Below are 26,731 nucleotides of genomic sequence, written 5' to 3' on the forward strand. Positions count from 1 at the left end.
ATCTCTCATAATCAAAGCAAATAAGTGTCCTGAGATTTTACACAGTTCGCATGTAACCTTTGACTTGACTAACTCCATAAATAAATAAATTAATTTTATTAATTTACTTTCAATTTCATATAAAATACATATCGATATTCATTTAAAGCAAGAAATAACAAAAAAGTATGTATCATCAATATCAGTTTATTTATTTAGAGAAAAACGTGTTACTTGTTTGACATGATGGATAAATTAAAATAAACATCTATAAAATTTAGTTGTTTATAAAGCGACAGCATTTGCAATCAAGTTTAAAGACATCGCGGGAGACATCCTGAAATAACATGAATTTGCAGTACGGCGGTGCGCCGGCGCAGTGGCGCTGTAGTCGTACACTTATCCGCCGCCATTTTCACACAGTCCACGAGCTTTCCCGCAAACAGGTACGTACCTTCTATTTTCATTTTTTTTTTATTAGGCTTAACAAATTTTATCTAGTAATTTTCATAACCTTTATTAATCATTGAAAGTTAATAAAAATAAACAAATGAAGATAATACATTTTAGGGAAGGAACAATGACCTCGACAGCACACGTAATAGTTAACATGTTTTTTGTTTTTTATGATAATTGCTGAATACAATTTCAAGAACTGTTAACTGTTAAAATAAGTATGATAGCTTAGCTCAAATATTGGATAAATGAATGACTATTTCCACAATTTTACAATTCTTAGGAGCTAATAACATCTGAAATTGATCGTAGGAATGTGACCGTCATGTTTCGGTTACATCAACGCATAGATTGAATACCAACAATGCGCTCTTCATGCGTCCAAAGTAATCGGACAGTATTCTATTCCATGTTTAAAAGACAATCTATTTATGTCATGATGTCCTTATTTTTTAATAGATCAACAAGCATCCCCCGCAACGTTTAAGTTTCGAGACACGAGAGTGTCGCAAGCCGTGGTGCCCTTCGCACGTGCTCAACTACCACACACCTACAGAAAAATATAAGTTTTAGTGACAGTTTTGATACTCCACCGACACACGCATACCGATGACGCTGATTCAAAGAGTCAGCGAGGCGAAAGTGGAAAAAATGGATAGTTCATCTAGAGAAGATGGAAAATCCTTAAGACCTGTAAGAAACAGACGGTACACACGGTTAGTGAATATGAGTCATTATTTTCAGACTTAAGTAAATAATTGCCTTTGTGCGTCATTCATGAAATGACTTACATTTATGTCCTTTTGTTGAAATTTCTTAATTATCAACGCCAATATTCCTTTCTTATTTACACGAACAAGGATTTTACAACCAAAAAACAAGGTACGATAACTATTATTACTCTTGCAGGAGATGTTTAGTAGCAGGACAGCGGCCACAGAAGAGGCTTTTTACTCCAGAAATAAAACGGTATTTGAAAGATTGGCTCGTCAGACGGAGAGACAATCCTTATCCAAACCGTGAAGAAAAAAAACAGTTGTCGCGTGAAACTGGACTAACATATATTCAAGTAAGTGTTTAGTAAACTTAGAAACAAGATGGTATGAAGTTCTGTAAAAATAATATATTTTTTATTTGGTTAGAATCTTTAGTAACATATCGGTACCTACCTATAGTCAGCCTAATTGGCGCAATGCCAAGAATTGCTATTTGTACATAAATAGGCACTATTTTTGTCACTGGCTGGTTAAACACAATTTAGCTTTGTTTCCACCTTAAGTTTTTAAATATATCACTGATCATGTTTCTGATGCAGTTACTTTACTTGTAGCAAATATTTCTTTTTTGCTCAATGCTTAGGATTATCAAAATTGATTACCTAGGTCTACTGCTGTCTTAGGAAAGCCGTAAATAAATAATAATAACAACTAATTAAAAATCTTATGGGTGTTATTTTTCCATTTAACGTTATTATAACACAAAATTAAACGTCGACCAAAACATTTAAATGTCATGTATCATTTTAGATTTGTAATTGGTTTGCTAACTGGCGGAGAAAATTGAAAAATGTTAATGCAGACAGAAATCAACTTACATGGGGTCATCTAATTCGGACATACAATGATCGCGCTCAAGGCAACGTGGAACAGTTCAGCATTTGTTCAGATGACAGCATATGGAGCGAACCAGAACTCACAAGTCCCGAACATGAAACTCTAGTCATCGAAACAAGGTTCGACAACAGTCCTGAATCAGAAACGGCTTGTAAACAGGACGACACAGACGGATCTTCCACGTCGCACGAGAAATATGAAAGTTTTAATAACAATTCCAATGAAATAGAACGATGCGACAAGATTGATTGTGATAACAAAGCAATAACTAGCCCTGTACTATTAAGTAAATGGCTAGAAAGTGCAGCTAGGTTTCAGCCTAGTGAAGCAAATTATTCTTGGTGGGCGGAAGGAAGGCGGCGAAAGATACGATTAGCAGTTAATCCCGTACGCCATGGTAGAGACGAAGTTGAAGCTGCAGTAGCCCTAACTGCTTTAGCGTCTGCAACCAATCGCATTACAGCACCTTGATCGAGATATATAAAAAAATATTATTTTGTAAAATTCCTTTAAATGTAAGTGAAACGTATATCCATGATCCCATTATTATTAACGATCTTGCTCAAGCTTGTTTCATGTCCATTTATTAATAAGTAGATACGTAGGTACTGATCTCTCAAATACTAGATTAAGTCAAACCATACCAAAGATTGTAAGTACTTAAAATTAAAATACAAGTGTTGTTAAAACATTACTTTTATTTTGCTCCAAATACACCATAATTTTGCAAATGTATTGTAGTACTCTTTGTAATTCTTTTACCTTTATTATTAAAGCGAAAGTTTATGTTTTTCCCATAATAACGCCCGATCCTAATCAAATATGGTATGTAAGTGGATTATGTATAAAATAATTAAATATTTTAATATATACCCAAAAAGCCTAAGGAAACAGGTAGTATGTACAGATATTGTATACCTGATATTTATAGGACGTAGAAGAGAAAAATACTGAATAAAAAGCATTTAAATTGCTTTTATGTTTTTTGGGTTTGCGTTTTCTTAATACGTCAAAAGTGCTGTCACTTTTATTATGAATTATTAACATATTAACAAAAAGACGCACTGAATCGCACTATCAGTTTTATCATTTTTTTTTTTTAAATTTTATATTCACTACTGTTGCTTTACCATATTTGGCGCGCTCCATCTGGAGAATATATATAAAATATTTTTTATTCATTCAGTCATATTCCAGGTACACATAACATAAACACAATATCTATCGAAATCATTTTATTTTTATCAACTACATTATATTATATTTATTTTGTTGAATTCATACAAAGAGTAAAATATTACTATCATAATTTTAAGATTCACTCTCTGTACTTGTGTTTGCATTGTCTGTGGGCTTATTCTGTATTTCTATGTGTTTCTCGAGATGAGATACAAGCATCTGTTGATTCTGATTGAGTTGTCCTACCAGACATGATCCTGCACTTTGCAATACTGAGCAAAGCTGACTCCTTACTACATCCAAGCTAGGCAATTTACTGTATTCCACCAAATCATTCTTTGATAATAACTTATCTTGGATAATACCACCTGTAAAATACAAATATTAAGAAATAAATAAAATGAATAATTTCAAAACTAATATCAATTTTAATTATTTGATACAACATCTGTCAATTATGACTCTTTGTCTAATTGTTTTGTTTTAAAATAAATTGATTTAATAATGTTAATGTTCATTTATAATTCCAAGTACTAATTATTAATTTGGGTACTAAGTAGCGGACTTAAAAATATTAATGCATTATGAAGAATTCAACATAACCAATAGAATACAAAAATAACTTTTTTTTTACATACAAAAATATATCATCAGTAACTTATAACAAAAATTTCAAATTATATGATAACCAATGTGGTTAGATTAACTAGCCATAGGCAGTTTTAACATATATTTCTTGGCAGGAATGTTAAAATCATTAAAAGTATTCTATAAAATACAATAAGACTAACAAATAACATATTTCATACCCATAACAACTAATTGAGGAGTCTTCCGAAGTATTTTAAACATTTTTGCTGCATTTTCAGGTTGACCAAATATAACATTTTGATGAGAGGTAAACAATTGATTAACAACATCATAACGAGTTCCTTTGGTGGCCATGCTGACAATTTTTTTACCATAAGTTCTTAAATGCATATCATTCTTTTTCAATGCTGCAAAAATCGGTGTTTTATCTTCCATGCTTATTGAATTAACGTGTAAAAAGACAACCATCTTAGATGTGTTAAACCAATCCAAGCATTCTTTAGCTAAAATTCTTTCAAACGGATTATCGATTTCCCTTTTGGCAAATCTTGGACTCTTATTTGTACACAGTTCAATATCAGGTAACGAATTTTTGGGTGGACCATAAAAAGGTTTCGATATATCAAGCAAAAGTTGCTTTTCAAAATGCGGCTTACGAGGTTTTTGTACATTTATTTTACCACGAAATCGTTTAGCGACTAAAAATGGCACAGGACTCTGCAACAAAGCTGTAAAAGTTTTTTTTATTCATTAATTAATTAAAGTAATATAATGAACATCACCTGAAATAAAAACACAGTATAATTGTACCTTTTTTAATAGATGACATACTTCAAATGTTTTATGTATACTAAAAAATATCAATTACTAATAATTATATGTATATTAATTGAAGACTTGTTCTAATCTTTTTTACTTATATTTGTATTTTTATAACCTTAAAAAATGAAATGACACTGACAATTGACAGCAATGTCAAATTATTGCAACTATGACTAAAAACCGGCTGTGTTTAGGTCATTTTATTCATTCAGTAAATATATATTAAAAAACGTCTCGGCAAACGTAGTGTAGGACGTCCTCAGGCACGGTGGACTGTGGAGTGACGATTTGCGCAAGACGGCTGGCAGGAGCTGGATGCGAGTTGCCGAAGAAAGACCACAGTGGCGTGCATTTGGAGAGGCCTATGTCCAGCAGTGGCCGAATGCGGGCTGATGTGTGTGTGTGTGTAAATATATATTAGGTATAAAAGTAAATGATCACCAAAATTTAATTAATGTTTTTCACCTCTTTTCATTTTCATCTCAAGAAACTCTACGGTTCTCTACTCTCCTACTCTACTCTAGAAGAGTTTAGTAGAACCTAAATTCGTAAAATAACCACTATGGAAAGACCAGTGTACTTGTTGGCTGTTGCCATTTTCGAATAAATAATGTTTTTGACTTGGACGAGACCTCTGCTACCGCTTCGATATCTGCCATTATTTATGAATATGAAGATCCGACATTACTCTCAAATATTTTGTGGGCTTTATTGCAATTCGTTAATGTTCTCTTCAAATTTTACTGTAAATAAAATATGTAGGTACTTATATTTATTTTTAAAAATTTGAATATAAATGTAATGAATGACACAATCATTATTTTGTTCCTTAACCTAAATTATATAAATAATAACCGACTAATATTATAATTTCAGTTTCAAAACTCGTAAATTTTATTATGAATTATTTTTAATTCTGAAACTTCCGATTTCATAATATAATGATGAATATTTTTTCTTTTCTGGCGTGTATCTACGCTATTTGAGCGCGAAATATTTTACTTATATTACGGGTTGAAAAAGATCACTTATTATGAGATTAGTTGGTAAAAATTGAATATTATTAATAAAATCCTTCTGTGGGTCATATTCCATTTCAACTTTTTGGGAGTCCATATTGACGTTTTTGACAATTTTTAATCTGACACTGACAGTGGCAGAATAACATAAACATGTGATTTGTGCAATATTACTCTAAGCTGCATTTATAACCTTTCTACAGAAAATAATTGCAATAAAATTGCTTTATCTTCTAAGTTTTATCAAACTATATTGATTTATTCTCTTCTCTTGTTTATTCTGGTCATTTGGAACTAGGACAAATAAAAAAGTAGACTGTCGATACATAAATAATAGTAACCCAACCAAAAATGAGGAAAGAGCAAGAAGATACACCGCCTTCTTCAATAAATGGTGATGAAATTGGGAGTGTGGATGATGAAGGCATATATTATGAAGAAATGGAAGAAATAAATCTAGACGATGAAGACATGGATGGGATAGATTATCAAGAAGACATGGAAATGGAGAAACCAGAAGACCATGCTATTATGGTATTCGATAAACACAATGGTTCGATTTTTTGTTGTGATCTACATCCTAGTGGTAAACTTGCAATCACGGGAGGTGAAGATGATAAAGCATATGTCTGGTCTGTAGAGACTGGTGATGTTGTAATGGACTGTACTGGTCACAAGGATTCTGTTATTTTTGTCGGGTTTAGTTTTGACGGAGCCTTCGTAGCCAGTGTCGATATGTGTGGACTAATAAAAGTTTGGAAATGTAACTTGGAAGGTAGTCAACAAGAAACCTGGCCTGTTGTGTTTGAATATGAGGCAGATGATCTGAGTTGGGGATTGTGGCACTTTGGAGCTCGAGTGCTTATATGTGGTGCTGTTACTGGAGATATATTTATTTTTAAAATACCATCAGGAGATACTAAAGTCTTGCAAGGTCATAATATTAAGACGGAGTGTGGTAAGGTATGATGATAAGTATACTATTTATCATCTAAGCTTGTTGCATTGTAATAATTAGTAAAACTACTATATTAAAACTTCACCTTCATATGTTGAATGTTTGTAAGATATAATTTAATGCACTGAGAACTAATTCCTTATTTACAGTTTCTCAAAACCATGTATATTTTTAAATACCATACCTGTATTTATAGATGTTTCATGATGGAGTTCGGTTGGCAGCAGGATATGAGGATGGAACTGTTAAAATTTGGGATCTGAAAACATGCACAATGTTGCAGCAGGTGCCTGCAGCAATACACCAAATACGTGTGACCGACATAGATACTCATCCGGAAAATAGTCTTGTTGCATCCATAGGAACTGATGGTATTTTGTTTTATTATTCATGATGTCTGATTTTACTGAAGTAATATTGTGTAAAAATTTTAAAAAACATGACATGTTTTATTTAGGAATGTTGTATTGACAATGCACCTCGATCCACAGGAACACCATATTTGAGATCTCTTGACTGTGCCTGTAATTATACTGGAAGAATAATTAATCGATAATTTGATAGTACACAACCCAATAGGTACACTAAAAGCCATACTGCTTAAAAATATTCTATCTATATCCTTTAATCTAGAGCAACTATTGTCTGCAAGTTGTGGTCTATGTATAATATATACTAGATATATATAATGTACATACATGGCCAGATTATCCTTAGGTATTATTGGCAACGGCCTCAGCCTGTGTGTAATTGGGAAATAAGGTTTTAAATTTTCATTTTGAATGAAATTAATGAAATCAAATTTCATTCAAAATTTCTCTTATTTGAATATTATGTAAGCGCAGATGATTGTCGGTCCTTGTATTTTTGATTCAGTGTCAGTTGATTGATAGTCGGCAATTCAAAATAATAACAATCATAGGATAGCATTTCTGCCAACACATCGAATTAAATTACATTGACTATGTTAGATGATATTTGTATATAGTAGAATAGAAGCTGTCTGTTTTGCCTTGCAGCTCCATATTCGGCGTTAGACGTTGTCGCCAGAATTCTAATATCTTAATCAGCCATTTATAGTTGTTTGTCATATTTTTTATTGAATATTTTCAAGATATAGCTTATAACGGTGAGATAACTTTTTTTTAATGCTTTCAAACAAATATTTTTTCTCACACGCACACATTTTGTGCAATACACGACACGAAAAGTTTGTATAAGAGCATATACATATTTTTATGTTCAAAATTGAGGAATTAATAATGACAACTGTTGCTTAATAATCACAAATTTTTAATCTTTATTAAAATAACTAATATATTAATTTGGATCGTTGGAAATCCATAGAAAAATTGTTTTTGAAATATCGTATTCGAAACTGTAGTTTTAAAAATTTTACGAGATGTTTTAATAAAAGTATGAAAAAAAAGTATGCAGCTACACAATAAGCAAATATGCAATACAATGGACGGCGACAATTTTTAAATATCAATATTTTTACTTTGACTTATTTATTAAATAAAAGGTAATCTGACTTTTCGGTTAACATTTGAAAGGTCTAAATTTTTCATATTTTTCGTGTATCTTTAGGTTTCCAGTGGTCATTTTTTTTTAATACAATCAGGACCTTCTATTATCTGCCGACTAATAGGTTTAATGTAAATGCGGGAGGAACAAACAAAACTTATCTCTTTATATTATTATAGCTACATAGCTATAGATTATCTTATCTTACTAGTTCCCTTTAGGAATTTCACGTTAATTGTTCTTAGGAGCTAACTGATAGTACAATGGACAATACAAACAATGATATAAACGTTACTCATTTTTTCGAGACACTAAAATTTATAATAATATGATATATAATTTAGTATCGTCAAAAAGTGGTTTGAACGCAAATTTTTATCGAAACCTTTAATTAACTTACGTTTAACTAGTCTTAATAATGTATGATTGTTTGTTTCAGGTAAAATCGTCCTGACTACATCAAACAATGGTAAAGTTGTTGGACAATTGCAAACGGAAATTGATTTAGAAGTCGTAGCCTTTTCACCAGATCCACAGCTCGAGTTCCTCGCTTTAGGTAAGTTGCTGATGTTTTATAAAACATTTGTATATAATAATTATAATTTTTCATAGTTGTTTTCAAGTTGATAAATTTCTTTATCGAGCTACTTCAATTAATTACTCAAGTCTTTTGAAATGTGGGAAAGAAATATGGAACCACTTTTTTCGCACGGTTTACTTGTTTAACTTGTCCTTGGACCCGTATCTGATGGTCTATACATATAATATGTCTTTAAAAATCTTGTTCCTGCAAGTGAACCAGTTGGGAATAATAGTAATGAACGTAAAGGACATTCTTAAATACTTATATGTATAGCTATGAAATTTGTGTCAACATTCGTTCCCATAGATGTTATATTTTTTTTATTTTATCCTGCAAACGTGCGATGCTAATCGTATCACAAGAAATAATCAACCAGTTTTTTTTTAATTCATGATTTTTTTTTCTTTCTTATATAAATATGCAAAGGCGCATAATATTTTTAAAAACTTCTGGAATAACTGAAGCAGCTGTTGTTTTGTGTCTTGAATTTTTAAATACATATATGTTGCAAATTTAATGCCGATGCCTTTATTTTTGAAACTACTACTACTAGTGGGCTTTTTTAATTAAAGTAAAAATGGTAAAGGTCGATTAAATTTTCCCGCGCACTTTACAGCACGTGTTAACATGTAAAACTTTCGTTTCTAGGTACATTAAATGGTTCCGTAACCGTATGGGACACGGCGCGGCAAATGATTCGTCACCATTGTGCTAAGTCTAGCGACGATGTGGCTGCAGGCGTGACGAAAATGATTTGGGTAGACGACCAGTTAGTTACTGGCTGCCTCGATGGTTCCGTGCGCGTCTATGATGCAAGATCCGGCAGTCGGAGCCTCACGCTGACTGGCCACTGGTCTGAAATACTAGACTTAAGCTACAATCCCAAGGAAAAACTTATTTTGACCACCTCAGATGACGGCACTGCAAGAATATTCAAGTATGCAGTTAAAACAGAAAACGATTAACATTCAATAAAACTTTACATTTGTAATTTATTTTTTAATAAATATATTTGAGTATGTTATTCAAGACAATGTTTTATTCATCTTTATCATATACCATTTCTAGAATTTCTGGACACAATTTCGATGCACTTGTTTTAATATTAACTATCGTATTATATTTTAAAACTCATTAAAGCTGGACTACCTATATATATCTTGACAGTGGTGATTGATCTGTGAATACTATTATCAAAAACGTGCCACAGACGGTACACCTCTGTGGCTCAGTCAATGACCCCAAATATTATAAATCAATTGTTCATATCCTTTTATATGTCAACAAGCAACAGTTATTTCATCATGACATGGGATGTAAGACTCCACTCGAGACTTCAAGGATAACTCTACAAAATATGGCAACCGTACACGTGGTTAAGACAGGCGTGAAAGAGACAGCCAAAACCCGTTGTTCAAACTTGGCAATGATTTCGTGAGTTGGTGCTTAAATTGAAAAATATACTTTATATATAATGTCCATAAGGACCATAATGCTCGGGACATACCTCATTATACGCTGTTTCTGATGTTGACTCATTTATACTGTCGGACTCGTGGTTGACTTACGAAGTAAAATGAATAGTAAAGTGGGGACGGAGAGCGTTGAACGTGTGTACATTCGTATCACTTCGAACCGTAGTTACGAACGTTGCCGGCATATAAATTTCCCGTAATATTGACTGATCAACTATCTACAAAAAAATATTTAAAATTTAATAAACATATATTTATTCAAAATTAATAATTAAATAATACTATACAAGTAAAATGTGTGATCTATAATTTTTTAATTGAATATTTTAACCTATTCAAATTTTCATTCTGTGCATAATTATTGCGTGCATATATTACGGCGCGTGTTATCAGCAGTTGTTTAGTGGTCAACCGACTTGATCACATTGTTATCAGGACAGGACCGTTTTAATGGTGTTTTACATCGCACGTGGTGTTTCCCGCGGAAGCTTAACGCAGTGTGATGCAATGTTTGCATGACGGAAGATCAGAATATCCACAGGAGCCACCATTATGTATTTTTTAAACCATGTGTATATCATTGAACATTTAATATAAAGTGTAAAATTTGGTTCAATATTCAAAGACAAAGTTTGATATTTATAAAACATTGAAAATGACGAAAGTATCAGCAGCTGAAGGTTTGACTCCGAAGGCCATGGATGTGGGTGAAAGTGGTGACAATACAGAGGGTTCAAATGGAGGGGTACGGTTGAAAAAGGAATTAAGTTTATTGAATGGTGTAGCAATAATTGTGGGAGTTATTGTGGGGTCTGGTATCTTCGTGTCCCCCAGCTTGGCCTTGAAATACGCAGGATCGAAGGGCATGGCGCTCATAGTGTGGATACTGTCTGGATTCCTGTCGATGATTGGAGCTCTATGTTATGCAGAATTAGGTGAGTGTTTTGTTTTGCCATGAAAGTGCGTTTCTAATAAGATTTTTATCAGTTACTCGAGAAGTTTGATTAACATAATTGGTTTATTATTTAGTTAACTAATTAATATTTATATACAGATTAAAAACTAAAATGTGGATTTTGTAGTCATTGTTTTTATTGTTTATAATTATTCATTATACTTTGCGTATGCATTTAAAAATCATTAACATTTTACTCATTAATTGCCGCCTGATATGATATGATATGATATTTAACTTATTTTATAAATTTAAAATAAAAGTGATAATAAGACTTAAAATAAGCACAATATTCGTCAAGCGGAAAATAATGGTCATACGTCATTACGTATCACCATTATTTTTTGAAACGTTTAGACTCATTAGTTTAAACGTTTCATTTCCAACGCGTTATCCGAGGAAATATAATGGTGTCTGGACTTCAATCAAAAGATGTAGTATTAGTATAGGTGTAAAAAAAAAAACAAATTAAATCTATCTTAAAAAGTTGCCTTCTCAAATTTCTTTCAGACCGTGACCTGCTTTTCTTTGATAACAACTTTCTGAATCTGTGTTACTCTACTGTGTCTTACCGTCATTACTAATTAGATATGTATGAAAATCGTAATAACCAAAAAAATAAACATTTATTAACTTTTAATTAGTCTTTTTATTAAATCTAGAATAGTTTTTTTTACGAAATTCCAGAATAAATAGGCCAGAAATATAAAAAAAGTTAAATTTGTGTATTTTCTATGTACACGATGACATAAAACCGCTAAAACCGTTTAACATTGGCCTATTTTGTATCGCTCTAAAGTTTTAATCACACTGACGCTTGCCGAACGAAAGCGAAACTTGTATATTATAATAATAGAACATCATGAAGTTTGAAAGTTTAAAACGTAGAAAGTTTACGTGCTTTCCTGTGCTTAGTGTAGGCAGCGAATCAATAAGCTGACTGGCGTCTGCGGATGTTTATGCAACGAGTTATCGACTTTCAATGTAACTTTTAGCGTATTGCAGCTTTTACGTCCGACTATATTCAATGTAGTACGAGCCTTAAATGAAAAAAAAAATGAAATAATTTCAATAGCTTATCTAAATAACGGTAAAAACTATATACACAAACTAACAATGCAAAAAAAAATTATAACTATATAAGTACATATATGTAGGTAAGTACATTGTCAAAGGTAAAATAAACCTTACGATGCCTTGCGAATGTCACTAAACGAATATTGCTAGAACAATTGTACGATTTCTTTTAATGTTTATAATTTAACTATCACGTATTTCTGTTTCAAACTTAACGAAAACTATTATATTAGACTGAAATACGATCTACAACAAAAAAAAAACTACACGTCAAATTTTAATGATTGTGACATTAATATTCTTTATCAATTAATTATATTATCTAAATTTCGAACTGCAATGATCTTGGAACAAAAATATTTAATAATTTAATATTATTATCTCAAATATAAACAATTATATGATTATATCAATATATAACTATATTTACCCGCGTAAGTTGAAGTGCCGTTTGACCTGACACGACCTCTCTTTATCTGCAGTAACCTGTAGTGCAGATAAAAGGATCTCTATGTAACTTTTCACTTATTTGTGTTATCCTACCATCCTACCTATCTTCAATTTTGCATGGAAAAATGAAGTAAGAAACATGAATTCAACAATATCAGCTGTTGTAAGATGATAAAATCTGCTCTAAAAATGTGTCGATGATGACTCATCTCATTAAACTTTTATTTCTATTCAAATAGATTCCGTCTGTATGATTTTTTGCGCTTCAGTGATGTGTACATACATGTATGAAAGAATGCTCATATTATATTACTTTATCTAAAAATATAAAACCTACTTCGCTAGCTCACTTTTAGAATATAGGGTGTGCTATGAAAAATTGCCAAACTGCTAAAGCTATCACTTCTAGGTTATGCTCTTATCCGTGTATCCCAGTCCATTACGAATGCAGTGAGAATATTGAACTCGCTGTCGAACTCTCTTTGCACAAGCAAGTCTATTTTTATTTTTAAGAAAAAGTTGAAACTGTTCATGTCACTACTATCTTATTTTTCTGTATTCATTAAAGTCTTTATACTTTTTATTTGTATCCACACTAGTTATTAAAAAACATAACAATGAAACAGTCCGAGGCGGATTTTTCTGAAGAGCCAGTATAATATAGGTCTACGGCGATAAGTTTCGAATGCGACAAGGACAGATTCTCGGATGTAGATTTTTCCGCGCCCATTGATATTTGTATAATATATTTGGGTTAAGAGTTAGGAAGTCTTCTCTTTGGCATTTACGACCTATTTAACATTATGTAATGTAAATATCCTTATTTATTTTTATAAATAGATAGCTAATTAAATCATTATTTAATTACCATAATTAATGAAATAAATAAGGTAATTAAATACAAAGTCAAAATTACTATAATTTAAGTAGTATAAAAGTTAAACAAAATATATATAAAGTTAGTTGATAACAAGAATTATAATATTTAAAAAAATTAAGTGCTTTTTTAAAACTAAAAAACGAGTCAATAAAGGAATTCAGCCCATAATCATTTAGCTAGTTTGTCGATGTCAGCGACTTCAAGTTTTTGTTATAGTCTAGAAAGTATCAATCTTCGCTTCTATGCAAGCATTATAAGGAGAGACTTGCTACTTATGAGTAAACTAATAAACTGCTAGACCGAGACAGATTTTACTAGTAAATAAATAAATAAAAAAGTTATATGGTATCGTAATATTCTATTGTGATAACTTTGATAATTATTTGTAGAGAATACAATGATTAAACTGTAATACTAATTTAATATTTTTTCTTAATAGCGTCTTTCATATGTTTATGTTATGTATTTATATTGTGGCACTATTTATATAGAATAAAAATGTACGAGGCCATCTTATCCAGTTTTATGCTTCATATTTTTGTCATAATTCGATTAATAATTATATTTAAATTCTTAATTGGACTATTAACAATACTATAAGAGTAAATTTTTTTTATGATTAAAAAATCTTAATAAAAACCATATTTTTAAAACTGTATCGTTTTGTTAGTAATCAGTGACTTATTGCATCTAATTTAATAGAATTTATCGTTACTTTATAGATTGGATTAAATTCCATAACACTATTTCTTCTGAAGTAACTTACTACATTTTTTAATTAGGCTCGTTTAAAAAAGTAAACTGTTACAGGGAATATGTAATTTTATGAGAGGTTATTGAACTTAACTGTCCAACGCATTTCCAATGAAAATTACCGCATAAGATGTAATTACTTTTTCTGAGCGACGGAGACTGGACGAGCTTGATGAAAATCGTGTGTTGTTTAAGTTCATATGTACAGAATAAGTTGCAAATGTGTTTATATCTTAATATTAATTTCAGGTACAATGATTCCAAAATCAGGAGGTGACTATGCCTACATTGGCGAGGCATTTGGAGATCTCCCAGCATTCCTCTACCTGTGGGTGGCGCTGTTCATCCTGGTGCCCACTGGCAACGCCATCACAGCACTCACTTTTGCTCAAAACATACTTAAGCCTCTATGGCCAGTTTGTGAACCTCCTGCAGATGCTGTGAGCCTTATAGCTGCTGTTATTACATGTAACTACAACAATTCTTATTTTTTATATAGGAAACTATTTGATTATAATATTAGAACTTTATTATTATAGGAACTAACGCGTAAACTACGTAATAATGCTTATGATTTTTCATTATCCTCTCTTAGTATTATATAGTATTTCATCAATCATGATTGGCTCGCAGGCCTAGTCTGCAGACGGATATTGGTGACCAAACCCCGGGTATAACAAATAAAATGTTGTTTGGATATTCTGTCAAAAACTTTTCAGTAGCAGAATTCAGAAGATGCACTTCCGCGCCTCGCAAAACACATAAAGCTGTTCATCTTGCCCCTGAAGTAAATCCTATCATGACGCAATGCTGACCTATTTGCTGGCTTTGAGAATATAGAATGGGGATAAATATTAAATATCCTATTCATATTAAAGGGCACTTATTCTATGTATTTTGTAGTCTCCAATGAGATTGGACGTCGAAATATTCCTCGCTCAAGTTACAATGTATCATAAATTGTATTCGACATATTACATACTTTTATTTTTTTTTAATTCCATCATGGAAACATTGCTCAGTAATTTATAAATCATGTTGCGTTTCGTACTTCCAAAAATATTTAAAGACCCTTGTCTTAAGAACTTTGTAGGAAACATGACGCGCTCATTAAATTCATATTTATTCCTCGAAACGTTCCCATCGTATCATCAATCAGAAACTCGTTATTCTTTTGTACGTAAATAAATATAATCTCTTTGCACAGCAACGTCGTGGTCTTTCAGTTATTTAAAAACAACCGTTTCTGTTTAAACCAGTGAAGATACTCGCAGTATATTAATGATAGGACTTTTTGGTAGTGTATAATAGGTCTTATTGCGTGGAGGTGAACGTCCATTTGACGTTATGAAGAATTTAATCATACATATAATGGTAGTAAATTACGAACAGTCTTGTAACGTATGTCGATGAGAAACTGCACTTTTTTCATATCAACTGGCTTTAAACATTTCGGTTATTTATTTTCTTCGTTGGTTTCGAATAACCAAATAAACAGTTTCGATATTTGATATGTTCTTACTGGTAAAAAGTATTAATAAAAATTATTTCGTGGAACGTAAATAATTATTTACAATAGTCGTTTTACATTTTTAATAATATTAATGCGACTGATGTTGTCTTTAGGTATAAATGACTGCATAATAATAATAATTACAGTGAAAAATAATTTAAGAGTTTACTATCACCTAAATAAAATAAAATAAAAATCACCTCGCTATTATCTATTTTTACGTTACACTAAAATTTCTTAAAAATAAGTAAAATTTATAGTGACGATATACGATTGGATTAGTATCTAAATATAATTATTTTCTATATCATGAAATATTACGCCGTATTAACGATGCAGCCATTAAAACTATATTCGTTCTTCAAAAAAGAGCTATACCGGCTATTTATAATCTTCGAGCTCGAAATTGCCTTCGGGATGTTCTTAATAAAGTAGTTGTACTTACGCGAGCGTCACAATATACATACGTTTATCAACCATAATGATTATTTTAATAGAAACAGTGAAAATATTTGTATGCTACCAGTAGTTATAAACTTAATACCATATTTCCGATTACTTAAAATCAATGTATCCTTCCTATGGGCAAGGCCTATTCGATCCTATAATATAATACCTACCGCATTCCTTTTTACGTTTGCCATGCTGATATATAAAAAAAAAACAATTATTTGTTTGTGATAAACATACTATTAATTACTTAATTATCACAGATGAAATTATAGCTGATTATAAATTAACTGACTACTTATTATGTAGTTGTTAAAAATGAAACTTTTTAATTTCTAGATAACCCTACTAATATACATACCTTTACAAAAAAACTATAATTCATAATCTCACGAGAAAAATCGTGTCAGTGTCGATGCAATAAAAATGAATGAATACAAGCCAGGGCATCTATTTGTCGCCTCCATCCGCGTCTTTATACCGTCGTTGTGGTGGCGCGCAGTACTGATTGTGCCTGACAGGATAATGACGGTTTCCTCCCGCATCATACTGACACGTACTCTGTGCAAAATTATCCGATCGTAGGTAACGTAAGGGCCCGTAATGACTTGCTGTGATTATATTTGTCCTCTAAACCAGCTGTGCCTTAACTGTGAAACTTCGCTCTACCTAAATATTTATTTTGACTGCCCATGGTACACGAATTCATGCAATCTATTATGTGAATAATATTGGTATTCAAAATTAATTATTCTATAAAGCAAAAAACTATAATATGTCTTCTTCTTTTGAATGTAAAATTAGTAATTACGACAGAGAGGCAAAAATCGGCGTATTACTATTCCAACCCTATACAGTTATTATTAGTAAGTTAAAACATAATTTCTATTTGTATAAATGTACTTATTAGAAGAATGATAATTCTTTTTAAATTAATTATAACTCTGTAAGTAAATACAATCATTAGTTATTCTTATTGTTACTTTCCTTTTATATAACATTTAACTTACCGAAATTAATTTCAACCAAATATTTTGGGCTAAAAAATGTTATAATTAAATGTCTATGCAAATATAACAATTTATTGTTTAACAAAATAGAAATATACTAAGACAACTTTAAGTTATGACGCGTTATATAATAATAATTATAATTAACTTATTCTAACAAAATAAAAACAATAAAATACGGAATTATTGTTACTAGTGTTCGCTTTGTCATCAAAATTCGTTCATAATCATTATTGAAAGTTTGAGAAGAACAATTTTATTTAATTAAAAGTTTATTTATAATATAAAAAAAAGTTATCGATTGACGAACAGGGAAGGAAAAAGTTTTACTGCTTTGTCTTTGTCTATTTGTGTATAGATTTTTTTTTCAATGAATGAAGAATTTATAATAGGTTTAATGGGCATGAGCTTGATTGACAATAAATAATAACTCTCGAGGCAATTTGGGGCCAAATGATATAAAATAATTAGTGTAACTGCGTAAATCGAATGATGACAAATCTTTTTTTAAGATAAATCTACTGTCAGTGTCCTATAATATACATATTTTTTTTAATAAAAGAGCTTTTGCAAAAAACTAGTATGCTAAAACATTTTATATACAATATCTTATAAGATACAAAAAAAACAAATTAAAACACTTTATTATTAAAATTTCTGAACTCTCTGATAACGGTTTTCCTTAATAAATTAAAATATCTCTCTATGTTTTCAAAATATTTTATTATCGTTGACCTCTTCCTCTCCTCATTTTTTAAACAAATATAAAATTATAATCTTTAATTAATAACTACTGATAAAAGCCGTTAAAAGAGGTGATTGCGCGTTCAATCCAGAGTTATCAATAAATTTTTAAATGCATAATTGCGTTTATATTTCATCACGTGCTCAATGGTGAAGTAAAATATCGTGAGCACCTGTATGATTGAGTTAAATTCTGCCATATGTCTATCCAAAGTCTAAGCAACCTGCATTGGAGCAGCGTCATGGAATAAAGTTCAAAACTTCTCCTGAAACGAGAGGTAATTTTCCCACGGCTGCCCAAAAGTAATGTATGTAGTGTAACGTTTTTAGAGTTCTTGTATATATGTATGTGAACTTCTTTAAAATCTGAACCGACTTGGATGTGGATGATGGTTAACGTTAGAATCAAATCAACCTCTATCATTGCGAAGGACACTGGTTATAAATGAATTCATTCATTAATTCGTGATAATTAATCATTTTATGGTTATATAATAAAAGCTTTTTTTCAGGTTTTTTGACAGCTCTTAACTGCTTTAACGTGAAATGGGTGACTCGTATCCAAGATTCGTTTACAGCGGCGAAAATATTAGCATTACTAATAACATTTTTCGCCAGCTTGTGGTACTTATTCTCTGGTCACACTGAGAACCTTGAAAACATGATGCAGGGAACTATTACTGAACCAGGAAATATTGCTATCGCTTTTTATACGGGCCTCTTCTCGTATTCCGGCTGGAATTATTTGAATTTTGTAACGGAAGAACTGAAGGAACCGTACAAGTGAGTTTTACCTTTTAAAAAGCTAATCGGTTTTTAACAAAACATTTATCACGTAAATATATCTGCAAAACCATGGAAACAGTTAAGACACGAAAAATTGCATTACAAAGAACGATACCTCGTAGTAGGTATAATACTACTTAAATGTTTTGACTTGTATATCCCTATACTTATATACTTATTATTGTAGTCATACCTGACATAGACACTACTGATACTAGCCTTGTAGCGCATATCTAATTATATTAAGATGTTCCAATAGACAATTTCTACTGCTGTAAACTACTTAGATAAATTCCGTACATTATTCAATAATGTTGCAATATATTGCAGCACTATTTAATAATTATTGTTATTAAATTAAATTATTAATTTGAGTTTTCAGTTTCAGTCTATTTATTAAATAATACAATTTTTCCATACAAATATTTGCAGTAACATTCTATACTTACACAAATTACATTACAATACTACATTCTATATTAAATAATATACACATATGTCATGAAATTTATTCTCATTTATAATAATACAAGACTCCGCCCGCGTGAGAACGTAGGAGCAGGGTGTAAGTTAGGTAAATTTTTTCCAGAGCAAAAAGTAAACAAATGAAATGTCATCTATTTAATTATTATTGGAGTTTAATTTTTAAATACCTAAATTTACTTACACATTTACTTTACTCTGTAAGCAGTAAAACATTAGACAGTAATCATATTTATAAACAAATGTTTATTTTACGTTCCTTAATTTCAGAAACCTTCCACGTGCCATCTGCATATCCATGCCAGTGGTGACCTTAGTCTACGCACTAACCAACGTTGCATATTTCGCTGTACTTACAAATAATGAGATTCGCGCCTCTGAAGCGGTGGCCGTAACATTTAGTGAGAAAATCTTGGGTGTTATGTCGTGGATCATGCCTCTCTTCGTGGCACTCTGTACTTTCGGATCTCTCAATGGAGCTATTTATGCATCTTCAAGGCTATTCTTCGTCGGAGCAAGGAACGGACATTTGCCTTTGGCGATTTCTCTCATCGACATAAAGCGTCTCACACCTGTGCCTTCACTTATTTTTATGGTATGTCTTTTATTTTATATTTGTTTTCATTTCAAATAATTGAGCATGATTGTTGACCATCAGGCTCGATGGAGGGGCCCTCCACAATTAGGAGCCTGAGCCTGATGGTTGGTAAAGGGGACAGATAACAGTGAAACATAAATTGTATTTTTTTTATAAATCTTTTTTTAATGATACAAAGTTTACTCGTTATATATCAGAATACTTTCAATTATTAAATAGTATAGAAAGGTTTTCTGAAATGTTATAAATGTCATGAAAGAGTCATTAACTGCCACTAAATATTTTTACTACTTGTTTTACTAAACATTACCTAAAATAAATAGTGGAAGGTGTTTGCAATAATAAAATCAGAACAGTTACTTAAGTACAACTTGTATACATATATATGTAGATTGTAGGTGTAGCATGACTAATATCGTCAACTAGTTGAAACAAAGTTTTTATAATACTAACGATAAGAGAAAAATTGTTATGACGTTTTCTTCAACAGAGTATCGACACACAGAGTAGCGATACACAGAGTAGTAGAAGATTAATGAAATTATAAAGATCATAATTAATCAAATCCACCTTCGACTTCGAATATTCTTTGGCAGACATTGGATTAAAGGGGGTTTCTAATATTTCATTTTTAAGGTTCCGTACCTAAAGGGTAAAAACCGGACCATATTTCTAAGAATTCGCTGTCGGTCCTTCTGTCTGTCACCAGGCTGTATTTCAATAAACGCGATAACTAGACAGTTAAAATTTTCACAAATTATGTATTTCTGTTGCCGCTATAACAACAAATACTAAAAACAAAATAAAATAAATATTTAAGCTCCCATACAACGTCATATTTTGATTATTTTGTTCGATATCAATAAATGTTTGGACCTACTGTTGTCATCCTAGTCAATGGCACGGAACCCGTGCTCGAGTCCGACTCGCAATTAGACGGTTTTTAAAGTATACTTATCATAAAAGTTGTACCAAAATTAAACTCTACGCGAATAATTGTTAGTTAAAATGTCCATTTTGACAGGACTAATAAGAAAACATAGAATACATTTTTTTTTCCCCATTCCATTAAGTAGTAACGCTTTGATACGTTCATAATACAATATCTGTAATAACCATGACGATAATACTATCAGTATGTACAATGTCAGCTTTGTAATAGAAAGAATCATAAGCAAAGAATTTAGATTAATATAGTAGCAAATTACAAATTCGATTTTAAAAATGGAAAGCGATTTTTTTTTACATGTAATTCATTTATACCACATGACATAGTTGTTATCCTTGACATAAATTGTAACGATTTTTGTATATAATCTAAATAAATTAGAGTATTAATAAATACCTACGGACTTGATGTGTCTACTGTCTACAGATCAAGACCAGTTTTTTTAGAAATATTTTAATGATTTTAAAAATCACAACACACACTCGACAGATATACAAGCATTAAAGGATATTTAAAAAAACTTAAATAAAATTAATCATTCTTAACAGACGTATAATTTTTTTAATTAAAAACGACGAAAGTTAAGATTACGAGAATTATAAGGTAAAGTCTTTGATTCAGTCGGCCATTTCAGTAAATTAATATTTAAAATTTAAATGAAATTAAAGATGCTCTAAATTTGTTTCAAGTTAACGTTATTATTTCACAATATATTTGACTAATTTTACGAGTAAAATTACGTGTAACATATCTATTTATACAATAGATAATTATTCATTCTTAAGAAGCATTGAAATATTTCTTTTACTGGGAATAGAATTAGAGTTTTTAATCGAAACAAACATTTGTTAGATTTTTATTGTTTACCTCTATAATTGGGACTCTGTAGCTCAAAAGTGTATATAAGTAAGACAATTACTATTAATATATCGTTTTGGATATTAGGATATTTAGGATATTGGTCTGGACAGTTTGCGTCACGTATTTTTGCATTAGGCTTATTTCGTAAAAAGGACTAGACTTTACATAAATATTTTAAAATTAAAATATTGGTAATCCTGACATTTGATCAAATTCATGACATCGAAAAACACCATAAAGCTGGTAGCACACAAATACAAAGTAAATTAAACAGTTTTTCTTAAACTGTAGGATTCATATTGTTCATCTAGTAAATATCAAACAAAAATAAAATGTACATATAAAAATTATAAAACATATATTTTTACCACTCGAAACCATCTCGACCTCTTTTACCTGGGGCATCTTTAAATAATGTCTGACTATTTGGGCAATTGGGTGAATTAAGTCTTTAAAGTGGTAAAAAACCGAGGTCTCTTAAGATCCTACTAAGGTATCCAAGTTAACAAAATATTTTATTTTATATAAAAATGTTAATTAGATTTTTTTTCTTTACAGTGCCTTGTGACGCTCGTGCTTTTGCTGTCGAACAACGTGGAGTCTCTGATCGTGTACGTTACTGCGGTGGAAGCTCTATTCATCTTGTGCTCAGTGGCTGGACTCTTGTGGTTGCGGTACACTCGCGCTGACCTGCAACGACCGATCCGCGTCAACCTCCTTCTACCAATAGCATTCCTAATAATTTGTACATTCCTTGTAGTCTTCTCATGTTTTACTCACCCTATGGAGGTCGGGATCGGTGTGGCCTTCATAGCACTCGGTGTTCCAGTATTTTGGGTGTTCATTGTATGGAAAGACCGGCCGAGCTGGCTGCTGAAAGCATGCAACAGTTTCAACGTTTTCTGCTCCAAAATGTTCCTATGTCTACCAGAAGACTCGAAAGATTTATGATCGTTAAGACTTCAGCTTAAAGAGTGACGTGCTTTCGTTATTAATACTATATAATGTGCGCTTATGAGCATAATTAAGTTTAGATCTGTTTAGTCAATTATTAAGCTTAAAATGATTCCTGTAAAATAAGATTGAGTTTGTAATAGACTTTCAAATTATAATAAATTTCTTATACATTGTGCCCTTTATTTATGTAACATACATGTAATAGTTCCTGTAGAATTCATTTACCATCGCACCTACAGAGGTAATTACTATTTTTATATTCTTTTATACGTTTTCACTTGCAAAACACATAATGATAAACATTATCTAACGGAATATACATCTAATCCCGCGACAATAAGGTCCACATTTACTTAAAAAATACATTAAAATACGCAATTAGATTTAGAAACAAAGTTGTACTTCTGATAAATGTGAAAATCCTATAAAATAAAGTACCCGATAAAGTAGTCATAAGTAGTATAATATACATAAAGAAATTTACACATGTATTTTATTTGAATTCACAATCAATACACAATCCTTAGTTGGGACTGCTGAAGTTAGTGAGTTAAATTTGAAGAATCGCGTCAATACTCGATAGAGTAAAATAAAATTGGAGAGAACTTAAATATCCGCCTTCAAAACGCGCTACTTAATTTTTCTTTTATTAAACCCATATATTAATTCTAAATTATAAACGCCGAAATATTCAATGCACGTTTTATACTCTATCTAATTCATACATTTTGGTGGACGCTTTTTCGGGATGAGACCAATATTAGATACTTTTAATCATCTCTACATTTTAAAAACAAATTCATTCGATTTATAAATTAGCTTAATTTCATAAAAAAGTGTTTGCTTTAATAAACGCAAAGGCGCTATTTAGCTTAATTGGCCTTATTTATTTTGGTTATATGATTATTTAATATTCAACCAACAGCTAAGAGTTAGAGTCGCATTTTGTTAAATGCGGTCAAATGGAAGAAGCTGGTATTGGGGGATTCCTATACAGAGATGAAAGCAAACTTCATGTAGGCCAGGTTTTGCGCCTTGTAGAGTTTTAGGCGATGCATTCACGTAAAGTTCTATTTCGTCTTTCGTTTCTTCGAAACTGAACGACCGGTCAACGCGGAATTTGAGAATTTTTTTGATTGAATCGGACCTAATATAGTTGACATCAGTCCGCAGCTTTGCATAACACCGATTCGATTTCAGAAACAAGCTTTATCCGATTCTCTTCGACGTGTTCCCGAGGAATATTAGCGCAGTCGGTGTATAAGGTGTCTACATTATGTCGTCTGCATAATAGTAAGAGATGGAACGCAGCCTGGTGGTACTCAAATTAAAATCTGTTAAAAACCTGGTGACCCAGTTGCTTAATTTTCCGAGATCCCTATAGAAAAGGAGCTTCGAAAGAAGTGTTTTATATCATAACCGATCGAAGACTTACCCTATATCTACATTGACTGTTAATTCCTTCGCCTTGAACTCAACTGCTGCAGCCCATCGATGAGCCAGGTAAGCCGTAATAATGGTCGCTATTCAACTGGTAAATCTTCATCTTTATCTTTAGCAGAAGCTGAAAGTTGGTTATGGACTCCATTATGTTGGAAAACAAGGAAGGTTATGACTTTAGTTCGTTAGATCGGGTGCGCCAAATACAGTCTTCCAAGAGTTCAAGACTACACCCAATGTCCTACACATTGGGTTTAGTCTCGAAAGGAAAACACACATTAAGACCGGTGCTATCTCTGGAGCAGAAATACGCATTACGATAGAAGAGATGCCATCGGGCCCACTCTGTAATAATTCACTTCGTATTACACTCGTGTAATGTTAACAATATTACAGACATATGTTGCTACGCCATTTTTATACGTGTACTATGAATTTTATATTTATTTAATTTTATTGCCTATATCGCATATGACATTCTGATATTTCACGCTTGTGTTATGCTGTGAGTTTGGAGTACATTCTCTGAGAATCTCTACTGAAGAAGATTACGAATAACGCATACAATACCAATAATCGTAACGTAATACGCATTTATTAGGGTATAAAAATGTTGACTCAGACTATTCTTCTATCTGAGCAAAGCGAATCGTTTTTAAAAGTTACTTGATTATAATAGCAAAAATAGAGCTATATATTCTGCGCAAATAGTCTCCTTTGTATCATGGCCGAAATGGATCAGGAGGCTTAATAGTGCTATAATGCGTGAATAATAACTTATGCTTCGTATTGATTCTGGTAAAAACATTTATTTTTCCTAACATCATATCATTCTAAAAACATGCCTTGACTACAATGTAAACTATTATTTGTTCTGTTGTAAAATACCTAATAGACACTGATTTAATTTTTAAATAAACAGTACTTTATACCAGCAAAGTCACAAGATAACATTTGACAGCTCATAGAATAGAACGTAAACAATTTTAACTGTACGAATTCAGTGAACCGTGAAACAGACACGTAAATGTTTCTTTAAGAAACATTATAGTCGTCTGGAGTTTGGCCACGACGTCTCTATTGTGTTTCAGCCGAGGAAATTGAGGTTTCATAACCACTACGGAACTAAGAAACGTGCTATTGGAAAATGTCTATTAAAACGATTTTAAATGAATAAATTGTTACATTTTTTCATCAATTATAGTTGATATTATATAAAATATAATTTCAATCATGATTTAACAGCTGATATGGGCTTTGGTGTAAAACACGTAAATCTTAACTGAAAATCGCTGGTTCACATAATCATACAAATGGCCACTTACCTTGCTACATACACATCAATAGAAATATCATAAAATACTTTAAAATTTGATTTATTTTGGTAGACGACTACACTAAAAATATTTTTAATAATATTTGTTCAACACTTCCGGAGTTCACGTTGTAAAGTAAACCTGTCGTGTAAACATCGTAACCCTTTACGGAACGGACAACAGTATTAGTATCAGTCAATGAAATTGACATCAGAACTTTTTTTAAATTGAAAAACACGCAAAGGTCGGGTGGTAGATAAGCTGTTGACCAAATATTTTAGTTTAATTTACTCTAAAAGAAAATTTCAATATTTATTTTCAGGTTTACTATAAGCTTTAATATAGTTATCATTAATTTATCTCGATAAATTGAATATAATTCTTTAGAATATATATATTCGGTAAAATCGTCATTGCTATATATTACATCTGTAATACACAGGCATAAAATTTAGCAAAATATTTATTTAACTGATAAGTAAATTTACTTTTTCGCGAGGATGTTGTAATAATGTTTAACGTGAATATTATGTGTCCAATCCTAAAGGGATTGCGTTATCATTTTAATACATAACATCAGTTAAAAATATTCTTCTTTAGTTGTTGAATTTGTATAGAGGAAGTTCATATTAAATCTTACAGTTTTCATGTAAAATAAAATATACTAAGGTTAGTTGAATTTGCATTAGTGGTTCCTTCATTTCCACTTGGAAAGTGAGAATTATTATTCAAGGGTTGAGCAGCATTCCTCATCCAAACATGACCTATGTATTAATTATTTTAACTTTAATTAACTTCTATATATTATATAATCTTCCGGCCTATAGAGAAATAGGTTCTTGCGTATTAGCTAGTTTCCTATTGGCCGAGTAGTGCCATTCCTAGGGCGGGAAAATCTAGGGGCCGGCCTCTGTGAACTCTGTGACTATAACACCTTCCAAAAAACCCCATATAAATAGTTAAAATAAAAGTGGTAATAAGCATCTAAAGACACTTCTTGTACTTTACACGGAGTAGAGGAGCGGCAATATTCTATATAAGCCTGGGGCAGCCAAGATATCAAAGTAACCCCTGTGCGCAGGAGATATTTTAGTAGAGCAATGTGTTCGCAAACATAGTTACACTGTATCTCTCATAATCGGATGAAATGGCAATCTGATACAGCCGGGAAGATCAGACTCTGGACCAACGATTACGTGTTTAACGAAGTATCAAATGTCAATCTTACCCTGGGCTTTATATATATACTTTATATATATTATTTTAATGGAGACCAGTCAATAGTCCAAGTAATCCGAACTATTAAT

At 31.5% G+C, this 26,731-nt stretch overlaps 4 protein-coding genes across 5 annotated transcripts; 3 read left to right on the forward strand and 1 right to left on the reverse strand.

Moving 5' to 3' along the window:
* The first annotated feature begins 365 nt into the window (after positions 1–365).
* On the forward strand, positions 366–2,680 carry LOC125077184 (iroquois-class homeodomain protein IRX-2). The gene is made up of 4 exons (XM_047689028.1): positions 366–425; positions 895–1,151; positions 1,345–1,504; positions 1,962–2,680. Exons 2-4 carry the CDS (start codon positions 1,045–1,047, stop codon positions 2,517–2,519), a joined length of 825 nt encoding a protein of 274 aa, XP_047544984.1. The 5' UTR covers positions 366–425; positions 895–1,044; the 3' UTR covers positions 2,520–2,680.
* A 593-nt stretch (positions 2,681–3,273) lies between these two features.
* Positions 3,274–5,220, reverse strand: LOC125077274 (39S ribosomal protein L10, mitochondrial). 2 transcript variants are annotated; one of them, XM_047689180.1, is made up of 3 exons: positions 5,106–5,220; positions 4,037–4,546; positions 3,274–3,595 (listed from the first exon to the last, which is right to left on the reverse strand). In XM_047689180.1, the coding sequence occupies exons 1-3, from the start codon at positions 5,119–5,121 to the stop codon at positions 3,360–3,362; spliced, it is 762 nt and encodes a 253-aa protein (XP_047545136.1). In that variant the 5' UTR covers positions 5,122–5,220; the 3' UTR covers positions 3,274–3,359. The 2 variants fall into 2 exon arrangements, with proteins under 2 accessions (XP_047545136.1, XP_047545135.1); XM_047689179.1 differs by lacking the exon at positions 5,106–5,220 and adding an exon at positions 4,629–4,786.
* A 564-nt stretch (positions 5,221–5,784) lies between these two features.
* Positions 5,785–9,750, forward strand: LOC125077273 (angio-associated migratory cell protein). Its single transcript, XM_047689178.1, has 4 exons — positions 5,785–6,622; positions 6,814–6,988; positions 8,584–8,700; positions 9,376–9,750. Exons 1-4 carry the CDS (start codon positions 6,011–6,013, stop codon positions 9,690–9,692), a joined length of 1,221 nt encoding a protein of 406 aa, XP_047545134.1. The 5' UTR covers positions 5,785–6,010; the 3' UTR covers positions 9,693–9,750.
* A 559-nt stretch (positions 9,751–10,309) lies between these two features.
* Positions 10,310–22,817, forward strand: LOC125077355 (large neutral amino acids transporter small subunit 1). The gene is made up of 5 exons (XM_047689279.1): positions 10,310–11,137; positions 14,567–14,785; positions 18,547–18,817; positions 19,574–19,898; positions 22,270–22,817. The coding sequence occupies exons 1-5, from the start codon at positions 10,858–10,860 to the stop codon at positions 22,660–22,662; spliced, it is 1,488 nt and encodes a 495-aa protein (XP_047545235.1). The 5' UTR covers positions 10,310–10,857; the 3' UTR covers positions 22,663–22,817.
* Positions 22,818–26,731: the final 3,914 nt, after the last annotated feature.

Source organism: Vanessa atalanta, chromosome 3 (assembly GCF_905147765.1).
Source record: "Vanessa atalanta chromosome 3, ilVanAtal1.2, whole genome shotgun sequence".
Classification (NCBI taxonomy): Eukaryota; Metazoa; Arthropoda; class Insecta; order Lepidoptera; family Nymphalidae; genus Vanessa; species Vanessa atalanta.

What these genes read in the sequence shown, in the direction of transcription:
- LOC125077274 (XM_047689179.1), bottom strand. An exon ending in TCCTCAATTAGTTGTTATGG is followed by an intron (nt 3,596 to 4,036) that starts GTATGAAATATG and finishes TGTATTTTACAG; the next exon opens with GTGGTATTATCCAAGATAAG.
- LOC125077355 (XM_047689279.1), top strand. Translation starts at nt 10,858, where the DNA reads ATGACGAAAGTATCAGCAGCTGAAGGTTTGACTCCGAAGGCCATGGAT. An exon ending in TCTATGTTATGCAGAATTAG is followed by an intron (nt 11,138 to 14,566) that starts GTGAGTGTTTTG and finishes TATTAATTTCAG; the next exon opens with GTACAATGATTCCAAAATCA. An exon ending in TATAGCTGCTGTTATTACAT is followed by an intron (nt 14,786 to 18,546) that starts GTAACTACAACA and finishes GCTTTTTTTCAG; the next exon opens with GTTTTTTGACAGCTCTTAAC.
- LOC125077273 (XM_047689178.1), top strand. Translation starts at nt 6,011, where the DNA reads ATGAGGAAAGAGCAAGAAGATACACCGCCTTCTTCAATAAATGGTGAT. An exon ending in TTAAGACGGAGTGTGGTAAG is followed by an intron (nt 6,623 to 6,813) that starts GTATGATGATAA and finishes CTGTATTTATAG; the next exon opens with ATGTTTCATGATGGAGTTCG. An exon ending in GCTCGAGTTCCTCGCTTTAG is followed by an intron (nt 8,701 to 9,375) that starts GTAAGTTGCTGA and finishes TTTCGTTTCTAG; the next exon opens with GTACATTAAATGGTTCCGTA.
- LOC125077184 (XM_047689028.1), top strand. Translation starts at nt 1,045, where the DNA reads ATGACGCTGATTCAAAGAGTCAGCGAGGCGAAAGTGGAAAAAATGGAT. An exon ending in AGAAACAGACGGTACACACG is followed by an intron (nt 1,152 to 1,344) that starts GTTAGTGAATAT and finishes TTACTCTTGCAG; the next exon opens with GAGATGTTTAGTAGCAGGAC. An exon ending in CTGGACTAACATATATTCAA is followed by an intron (nt 1,505 to 1,961) that starts GTAAGTGTTTAG and finishes GTATCATTTTAG; the next exon opens with ATTTGTAATTGGTTTGCTAA.